Genomic DNA, 10,466 nt, shown 5'->3' on the forward strand with positions numbered 1-10,466 from the left:
AAAGTAAATTTTGCATAAGTAGGTACACCTTAAAGCATATAAAAGTGCTCCTTTATTATATGTAGAAACTTTTTCATGGGAGCTTTTTATAGTGGTGGTCTTTGTTTTGTATTATCACTTTTAAATGGAATTTATTGATCATTTCTTGCAGACAACAGCGAATGCCGTGGTCACCAGACTTGTGTCAACCAGCACTGCGTGAACCCTTGTGATGGTGCTTGCGGTGTCAATGCTAACTGCGATGTCAGTTTCTACAATATTAGTTTAAAGACTTTTAAGGCTTTTTATTCAATTTGTGGATTATTGTTCTGATTTGTAATTTGTCATAGGTTCGTAACCACATCCCAGTCTGCACGTGCCCAGCTGGTTACACAGGCAATCCTTTCAGTTCCTGCAGGATAGCTGATCCAGGTACCTATATATTTAAATTTTTGTATTTGATTAGGTTCTGTTGAGGTAGGCTCGCGTATGTCCATAATGTCACCTGATGTAAAGGTAGGCAAGAGAGATACCCTTAAGGCAATAAAAATATCGAATTTGAGTTTGATATACTTTTACGGGCTACAACGAAGTCAAGTCCGAATGACTTCGGAAAAGATGAAAACTTTTTTGACAGCACTTTTCGCGATAACGTCATTGTCGGGGTCGAACTTTAGAAACTTTTTGGTTGCAAAATGAAAACTTTAGTGCTCGAGGTGATCGAAGATCGGTAAGGATAAATTTCGGACAGACATAATCGAAAAGGTTAGATTGAGAGATATGTAAACGAAAAACTGTAATTGTTCTATCTTTACTCGAGAATTGGTTTCGTAGTCCATCTTTACCGACTTACTTAATGAAGTTTTTTTATTTCTACAGAGGAAGCGTGCCACCCATCTCCTTGCGGTGCCAACACCAAATGTCACGTCGCCAATAACCAAGCTATTTGCACCTGTTTGCCTGGATACAGAGTAATAATCACTTACTTTATCATTTCTTTCATAAGCTAAAAACGAGCTACGTTTGCATCGATGTAATCCCGTGTTGGATCGTAGCAGTCGCGCTTTTGCATCGATGCAATCGCGCGTTTGTAGTGAGTTTGCATCGCTGCTTAAAATCGCGCGTGTTTGTAAATATAGACGATTAGCGATTGCGTCGCTATAAGATGATTCAACATCATAAGTTTATAAAATCCAGTATGCTGTTCATTGCGTCTTCACCTTAGATAACACTAAACATCTACTAGTTATCAACTTCTATTGAACTTCAAATTGCAGTAAATTACATTTCTATTCAGGGAAGTCCTCTAACCGGTTGCCGTCACGAATGTGAATCGGATGGGGAATGTGGTACGCAGCAGTCATGCCGAGACTTTAAGTGTGTGAGTCCTTGTAGCGACTGTGGTGTCAACGCCGATTGCGAGACTGTTGCTGCTCACCGCGCTGTCTGCAAGTGCCCCCGGGTAAGTGATCACAAACTACTAAGATATAGGTATTACGTTGAGTGACTATAGCAAAATAAGACAAGTAGTGTAACTCCAAACAAACGTCGCAACGCAGTTTGCATGTCTACGAATGCACACGTTCGCAAATCTCGTGGCGCACTCGAGTTGCACAGCGCCCCAGTCGCACGCGCTGTTCATTATAGAATTCAGAAGTTCGCTCGATATTTAAAAAATGACATCATACTAGTAGTCATGTTTACTATGGTTGTTTGAACAAGAGAGCCTCGAATTCATAATTATTCAGCTTCTATTTAATAAATGGACATAGTGAAACAAAAAGGATCCAATGCACATCCAGTCACTTTCTTCATTCTTGTTTTATTTTCAAAAGTTATAATGCCATGTAACTCCAGAGATATTTATTTATGTTCATATGATGGATTTTTTTGCTGATCTAAGATGTTAGACTTTAGGAACTGTTTGGTACATATAACTTCATTTTTTGATAATTTTGTGGATTGGATCCTTTTTGCTTAACCACGTCCAAATTATACTCTCATAATCAGGGGGTCTACTCTCGATCTCCGTCCGACATCCGTCCGAAATTAATTAGATACAGCAACGCTACAGGACCTCATTTTTTAATAAGCTGATAAGGTAGATAAGAACCGTGATACGATGGGAAGTTGTAACGAATAATTTTTTTCTGCTGATACCACAACAACGTCAAAAAATGGCACATTTCAGGGCTCAAAGTTCTTGTTAGTGTACTGGTATTATAAAATGATATATTGTTCTTCCAGGGCTACCACGGCGATCCTTATAGAATTTGCACACCCGAATGTTCTTCCGATGGCGAGTGCCCAAGCTACAAACCTGCTTGTATCTACAACGCCTGCGTCGACCCTTGTATCAATGCCTGTGGTGTCAACGCTGAATGTCGTCTCCGTGGTCTAACACCCGTCTGTTCTTGCCCAAGAAACATGACTGGGGATCCTTTCCAATTCTGCAGACCATTCGAAGCTCGTGAGTTTTATTTTTTGTTTTGAGCGCTTTCAAAATACTGCTTTAACCTTTAATCTCGATTATTTTTGGACAAATAAGTATTTTTTGGATCACATGTATTGTATTCTTGAAAGGTGACCTGTGTGAGCCGAATCCTTGCGGCGTCAACGCTAAATGCACTCCAGGCCATGACCGTACTGGTGCTGAGAGACCAGTCTGCACTTGTCCTTCTGGATACATCGGCAACGCTCTTGTTTCTTGTGAAAGGGTGGGTGTAATTCAAAAGATTTTTTTTTTGTGTCAAATCGAACTATCTATGCGCCTTTACGAAAATGACAACTATAATTATATGGATTTTGTTCTTCCAAAATGACGAGAATAATACGATCAACCTTGCTGCACATCCGTCTTCCATCAAAATATTTAATCAAAATGCTCTAATACATTAGTCTAATTAATTTTACAGGGGGAATGTCAGTTGGACTCTGAGTGCGCAGACCACCTTGCTTGCGTCGGGTACCAATGCGTGGACCCATGTCTTGGTAACAGCCAGTGCGGTTCTGGAGCTGTATGTATGGCTAGAAGACATCTTGCTGTCTGCACCTGCTCTAACGGTGAGTTCACTTATAGCATGGCCAGTAGAACTTGGACGTTCAGATGGTCTTTTGTGCAGTACCTAGGGGAAAATGGTATAGTGTTTCGCCCGTGTACTTTTGTAGATACACTTTACAAAAAAATAATTTCTCACCATTTCATAGGTCGTAACGGTGACGCCTTGGTGAACTGCTACGAATCTCGTTCAGTTGCCGCGTCAGCTCGTTACTACAGATACAAGAGAAACGGAGAAGGAGATGCTCCCGAAGCTACTGCCTCCGAAGCATCTACGACCGAAGCGACTGCTACCGAGAAAACAGCTACCGAAGCTTCAACGACCGCACCTGTTTCTGAACCATCAGCGCCCGTCGCTTCTGCAAATGCCTAGAGGAAATTTGAACTTGCCCTAAGAGTAGTTACTATGTTAACACGCTTCTAAACAAGAGTAGCAATATTTGTTACGCCCGTATATATGTATACACATAATAAGATACACATAAGATAATAAACGTCCAGTAATTCTAAGAAATAATTGAAAAATCTCTAAATAGTTAAAAAATGGATTTAAAAAATGTTCACAATTCGTCTGTGTCTTGTAAAAGGTGAGACACGACGGATTGAATTTGAACTATTCTTAAATATTTCTGACGATCGTTTTCAGTGTCTGTTTGTCTGTGTACATAAAACAATCCGACCTTTAATTAATAATTTACGAAATATCGACTAGCAATGCGTACATTTTTAGTGTTCTGTCATTAAAACTGCCTTCTGATTTATGTTTGTGTTAGAATGTTTGATAATTAACTTTAGTGGTTTCAAATGAATCTCATATGATGATGTAAATGACAGGTGCCATAACCATAATAAATAACAGAATTAATAATCAGTGCTTGTATTTTTATTTTCTGTTGCCTTTCCATTTTTTTGTAGACGGGTAGGGGAGACCGGAGCTGGAAATTTCCGGGGTAAGTTGTTCCTACAGCAATAACTTTGCAAGAAATAGATATTGCTATATGATGACATATAGCGCGTCGTTAGAGCGTCAGGTGACGCGTCTTGCAGGCAGCCATTTCAGATTAGAGGATGGAAAAAAAATAAAAGAACATGTTACATTCGGTCGATCTTCGCTTTTTCAAATGCCACATCCCGTAATGCTGAAGCGGCGAATTTTTATTAATACTTAATTGATCTCACTGTCAATATTTTTGTCCATTTTATTACAATACATGCGAATAATTCAATAAAATACTTGGAAAAACATTTGTTTTGACATTTCATGTACCTAGTTCCCTTTGGCAACCGTATCATGTTGACACAGACCAATGTAATGCTATCTTTTGGCTTAAGACTGCACGCAATAGTTAAATAAAGACAATAATATGTTTATGTATCAACGTCGAAATGCATCATATACATAAAAGTCTGATTTATATATATCAACATAACATGTCCTTTAGTTTCCATAGTCTAAGCATTTCAGTTAATCTGGCGACGATCGAAGTGTGACTATGTGCGTAGAGCTGTCAAAACAGTAATTTTTTTCTTGTTTAAACTTTTCGGCCTGTCTTGGTTTAGGATCGATTCATACGTAACCTTTCTAAATTGTAGTGACATTTGTAAGGTATTGAGTATTTGTGGTATTTATTGATTCTATTACTTTGCCAGTATGTCAGTCTTCGTATAAAAACGTAATTTGGAGCTATAAGTCCGTCTCTCGTGGGAGGATTATTCTTAGGAATAACTTCCCCAATTCACCTACAATCGTACCTAAAATTTTTATGACCATTTTCCTTTTTTTTAAGGATGCGAAACTACAAACAGGGTCATCGTAAAATATTTAGACAAAGATGATACCCTTATGTGTGTCTCAACTGTGACTCAGATGAATTAATGAGTAATGAATAATATTACAGTTAAATAAGAATGTAGTTGTTTTTTTAAGTTTAGTTGTGCATGACATAAACAATACATACATACAACCTTAGAATAATAACGCATAGAATGATAGTTTCATATCAAACGAACGGTCACAAGTGAGGCAAAAACCAAATTCATGTAGGCGTAAGCAACTTGTAACTACGCTCGTCGGCACGCACACAAATATACAAATAATGATGCCATGGAATAACATTTCCCTCAAAAGTGGGGAAATTGTATCTTGCTTAACTCATCATTAAGTTAAAGGTGCCTACAGATTTGCCCGACAATGTCGATCAGGTGCCTACAGATATGCTCGGTTTTGTCGATGAAAAACGAATATAGCACTTATTTGTAAATCTAAGATGGCGGACACGATTTTTCAAAATATGCTATATGGGTATCCTTTTCGAGGTATTTGGGGATGCTCATTACGAATATGGCACTCATTTCTAAATCCAAGATGGCGGACACGAGTTTTCAAATAAATGCAATATGGGTATCATTTTCGAGGTACTTGGGGGTGCTCATTACGAATGTGGCACTCATTTCTAAATCCAAGATGGCGGGCACGATTTTTTCAAAAAAATGCTATGTGGGTATCATTTTCGAGGTATTTGGGGATGCTCAATGTGAATATGGCGCTATTTGTAAATCCAAGATGGCGGGCACGATTTTTCAAATAATGGCAAGTTGGGTATCGTTTTCGAGGTATTTGGGGGTGCTCATTACGAATATTGCTTTTGTTTGAACTGTCGTGTTTGCCATCTTGGATTTAGAAATGAGTGCCATATTTGTATTGAACATTCCCAAACATCTCGAAAACGATACCCAACTTGCCATTATTCGAAAAATCGCTCCCGCATCTTGGATTTAGAAATAAGTGCCATATTCGAAACCTAAAACCGAAAATGCCATAAGCAAACATTAAAGAAAATAACTGTTAAAATAGATTAAAAAATCGCTTAAGAATGCTCCCCTTTTAAGAAAATAAAATATTTTAATATAAAATATTTCGCTTGAGTTACGAAAAGAAAGACATATAATAAGCTATCAAAGTTGTACTGGTGGTGCCAACACTATAGTAGAAACAAATATATAAGTACTGTAAATTTGTTGCAATATGTGCTCCAATTCAAATAAAATTAAAATAAATAATTATTCAATAAAGCATGAACGCAGAGCCGTTAAAAGTATTATAAAATAATTAAGTGTCCCAATCACTTACAGGAGTTAACGAAAACATTTAATGTTTATTAAAGTAAATATTAGTTCAAGATGCGCAAATAAATCTAAATTACAGGCACCACTAAAATTTACGTAACATAATTATTTTGATACAGAATAGCAAAATGGGGAGAAAAAAAATTCGTTACTTTGCAACACTTTCGTATCTTGTTGCCGCGAAATTATTTTTCTGTTTTAGTGAATATTTACATAAAAACATGAGTTGAAACGCATTACTTACTTGTGGAATGCGATGTTAGTGTCTATTTTATGTTTGTCTGTTGTATTTTTACACCCATTTACCGCACATTTCGTCATTTTTAGCAAAAAATTTTGGAGCTGTTCGCGGTGCAATATGACCTTGAGCACTAACAGCCCGCGCGCTCCTGGGACGCGTTTGGAACCCTCTAACTTGCCTCACTTAGCGTGTGCGGGCTAGGTTTCTATGCGTTATTATTCTAAGCATACAACTATAAAAAAGGTTGTTTTATTTAAGAAAGTCTTTGTTATTCTGTCATAATCTAAGCGGAACAATTTGCCTCAAAGGCGGAACATCGTGCCCCAAAGCGGGGCTGAATGTTCCGCTCGGAAATTTGTCAAATATTTGCCTCTGTAAAAAAAAACTATTAAGATATTAGTAGATGTGACTATAATATTACAAAAAGCGATAAACATTGTTCAATATTACCATATATTGAAAATCAAACCTTTTATTTTCAGTACCTACAATAGTTATTATTCTAAGCTACAATAATTTAAGTTATTTGAAAATCGGAATGATCAGCCCCGCTCTCCCATAACTAAATACGTAAAAATACATACAGTGGGTGAAGATTTCTCAATTTTTTGTTAATTTTTTTTGTATGGGAAAAGATGTTTGCGATTTCAGAGAACTCTAGTCCCTAACGTTAATATGGTAAAGTTACAAGAAACAAAATCAATTGATCTCAAAAATAATCCGATTTTTTTTCTAACTGTGCTTACCCAAATCTGATTATAAATGAAAAGAATTGGGAATAAATATAAAACTTTCAAATGATCTCATAAAAACGTTTTCCTATAGCTATAATTATTGTTTGAGTAGGTAACTGTCTTTGCGGTTTCGTCTGAAAAATTCCGTAATTTAAATTCCATTTATTTTAGAAGTGCCCATTGCCATAATCCAGGATGCTAGAAATGGAACAGAGTCGACAGTCAAAGTGCAATAGTGGCATTAGAGACGCAGAGGCATAGAACATTAATACTTTATGGCGTCTCTAGATGGTCGTGACAGACAGGATCTCTAGTTTCAATGGAATCAGCTAGAAGTTGAGTCTGTGTTTGTTTAAATTGTAGTGTCTCATAAAAACCCTTATCAGCAATCGGAGATTGTACCTGTCTGATCCTCACACCTTATTTTATATTAAATCAATTTTAATAAGAATCTTTTCACATTCATTCCACAAACTTCAAGTTTTTACAGCCATGACAAATATACGTATACCACGAATAACAAAACGTATTGTAATATTTGCTACTGTGACGAAACGAAACGTAATTTTGACATAAGCATTTCATTTTGATGGATTCATACGTCCTGTCGTTCGATTAGCGAATGATGAGTGAAATAACTGATTTTTTTACGGTAATTACAAGTTAAAACTGTACATATAAACTTATAATAATGTCTGACATCAATATAGAAAAGTTCGCTGTGCCTGACTTTAATTCCGAACGGTATGTGAAGGAGTTAGCAAAGTCGTGTGTCGGGGGGGAGGAACTCAGTCAGCAGAAGGAGAACATTCAAACTTTGGCCGAAAACACAGCGAGCAAACTCAAAAAGAATGTCTACGATAATTATATGCAGTTTATTGAGACAGCTACGGAGATATCCCACCTAGAAGCGGAGATGTACAAGCTTTCACATTTGCTAAGTGAACAACGTACGGTACTCACTACGCTGTCCCACGCATCGGTGCTAGGTAATGAAAACACTATATCGAGGGATTCCATCGACAACACCAACTTAGAGGCCGAAAGGGCAGAAGAGAAACGCAAAAGCAAACTCAATCTCATCTCGGAAAAAGTAGAAAATTGCATGAACCTATTAGACACTCCAGATCGGACTTTGCTTCACGAAGGTGACTTGTTAGAGATAGATGCTGAAGAAAACACTGCCTTACAGAGAATGCACGTTTATTTATTCAATGATTGCCTTATGTTGACATCATGGATAACCAATCGCAGGGGACCTATGAGATATAAATTTCTAGCCAGTTATCCAATTAGTACCTTAGCTGTAGTCAATGTACGCGACCTGGGGACTGTTAAACAAGCTTTCAAGGTGCTAGCCTTCCCAGACACAAGAGTATTTCAATGTAACAGTTTAGCTATTAAGAAAGACTGGTTGGAAAAGTTTGATGTAGCTAAAAAGATGCATATTGAAAAGGAGAATTCAAAATTAAATAAGAAAGAAAGCCAGGAAAGGCCTAAGCTCGAGTCAATAAAGTCCCTTAGTTTGTCCGTTGAAGAAATACCTTCCCCTCAAGTAACTCCTCTGCCTGAATGGCTAGCAGACGTCACTGAAGAATTAGATGTGCTTATTGTGGAGAGGCACTTTCAAAAGACTTATGAGCTTATGGTTAAAGCTCAAAGTGCATTAAACACTGAAGAATTTAAAACCCACCCACAACGAACTGATATACTGAAGAAGATAGAATTAAAACAAAAAGTGTTGATTGAAATTTTGTTAAAAGAGCTTGATGTTACTCATAATTGGAGCCCTAGAGGAGGTTTGCGAACATATAGGCCTCCTGTTTTAATACTCAACAAGTTTAATATGACTAGTCAAGCGTGTGAACTGTTTCTAGCCATATGTAGTCACACAGTCAAAGTACATGTCAAAGCGGTGCAGCTGGAGGGGTCCATTAATACTTATGTGAAGCAAGTTGGTGAAGTATTCTTTTGCTCATTGAGTGATACTTTAACAGAGTTCACTGCACTGTTCCCTAAGAATAAAATTAGTGCTTTTGTAGTGTGGGCCAGCATGCAACTAAGGGTGCTAATGAGCCAGCTTATTAAACAAGTATTCACACCGCAGTGTCCTTTAGACTCTATCTTAGAATGTGTTCAGAGTTTGAGAGAACAATGCACGCTGTTCTGTGAGTTTGGTCTCGATCTAAGGTTCCAAATGAACAGTTGTTTAAGGACACCAATAATAAAAGCACTGAGAGAATATAAGGAAAAGATTGTCGATTCTATGAAAACTAAATTAGCCGAAGATCAATGGACACCGGTTCCATTGCATACTAAAGCAGGAGTACAGAAATTTTTAGCACAGATGGAAAACTTGGGCCTTATCTTAGCTAAGTACGTAATTAACGAAACATGGATGAACTTGTCCAGTAGTACATTATGGTTTGCTCAGTCAATCCTAACAGTACAGAAGGTTGGTTTGGAACTGGTCACCAGAGATATGATGGATGTGTTAGACGAATGTATCTTTGCAATATTTAATTCACGCCTTATGCTCTCTCTAGGGAATGACTCTAGTTATGCGCAAAATAATTATAAGTTTATTCTTGACACTGTTATGCCTATGATGATCAGAAAATACAGGGAAGAGGTGGGTTATGACAATGAAAAATTAATTACACTGGCAAAGAAGTTTGGCATAAACATAGTCCCCCCTAAAAAGTCTAACATAACAAAATACACAAGTAATGAATATTTATGAGAATAGCCATTGGAGATATACATATGTTATAAGTTGGTGTATGAAATTATTTTTATTACGCTGGAGCTTTAATATTGTAAAATATAGATAGGTAGTAAGCATGCAGAATAATTTTGTAAGTTTATTTAATAATGGATCAAATTAAAATTTATATCAAGTTAACAATATGAAATTTTAATAAACAGAAAACAATGGTTTGTGGGGATTTTTCTTTTTTCCTATATGAAAAAAAAAAACAAGTTTTTAAACATGATACAATATCCAGGATTTAATTAATAACATTGCAAAAAATTATATTAAACACTTGTTACACTTTGGTTTCTTATATTACATTTACATATTATCACATAAAAGTGATATAAATTTAAAAAAATCTTATATTGTATAAAATAATCATAACACAAAAGGCCTCCATCGTAAATAATACAGCATCTTGAAATACCTTCAGTTGAAGTTACTTTTTCTTTTGGCATACACAATCAATGAAATTGATCTCATTTATTCAAAGAAATCTCAAGAAATTCATTCAAAATTTCGTAATTTGGCCATTGTCTAAATCAAACTTATCCCCCATTACAAATTCCA

The 10,466-nt window shown here is 36.5% G+C and overlaps 2 protein-coding genes across 2 annotated transcripts in view; both read left to right on the forward strand.

Annotated features, from left to right (window-relative positions):
- LOC113225954 (neurogenic locus notch homolog protein 1) overlaps nt 1-3,711 on the forward strand; it is a 14,621-nt gene extending 10,910 nt beyond the window's left edge. Inside the window, exons 3-10 of the mRNA XM_026458440.1 lie at nt 152-243; nt 330-411; nt 859-950; nt 1,277-1,441; nt 2,227-2,449; nt 2,563-2,696; nt 2,895-3,042; nt 3,187-3,711. Coding sequence (XP_026314225.1) covers nt 152-243; nt 330-411; nt 859-950; nt 1,277-1,441; nt 2,227-2,449; nt 2,563-2,696; nt 2,895-3,042; nt 3,187-3,410 — 1,160 coding nt within the window. The 3' untranslated portion in view covers nt 3,411-3,711. The remainder of the gene's footprint in view (nt 1-151; nt 244-329; nt 412-858; nt 951-1,276; nt 1,442-2,226; nt 2,450-2,562; nt 2,697-2,894; nt 3,043-3,186) is intronic.
- Nucleotides 3,712-7,743: 4,032 nt separating this feature from the next.
- LOC113225968 (exocyst complex component 8) lies at nt 7,744-10,061 on the forward strand. The gene has a single exon (XM_026458460.1). The coding sequence runs from the start codon at nt 7,830-7,832 to the stop codon at nt 9,879-9,881; it is 2,052 nt and encodes a 683-aa protein (XP_026314245.1). The 5' UTR covers nt 7,744-7,829; the 3' UTR covers nt 9,882-10,061.
- The last annotated feature ends 405 nt before the right edge of the window (nt 10,062-10,466 follow it).

The sequence above is a fragment of the Hyposmocoma kahamanoa genome, unplaced genomic scaffold, assembly GCF_003589595.1.
Source record: "Hyposmocoma kahamanoa isolate Upper Pololo Valley unplaced genomic scaffold, ASM358959v1 180, whole genome shotgun sequence".
Lineage (NCBI taxonomy): Eukaryota > Metazoa > Arthropoda > Insecta > Lepidoptera > Cosmopterigidae > Hyposmocoma > Hyposmocoma kahamanoa.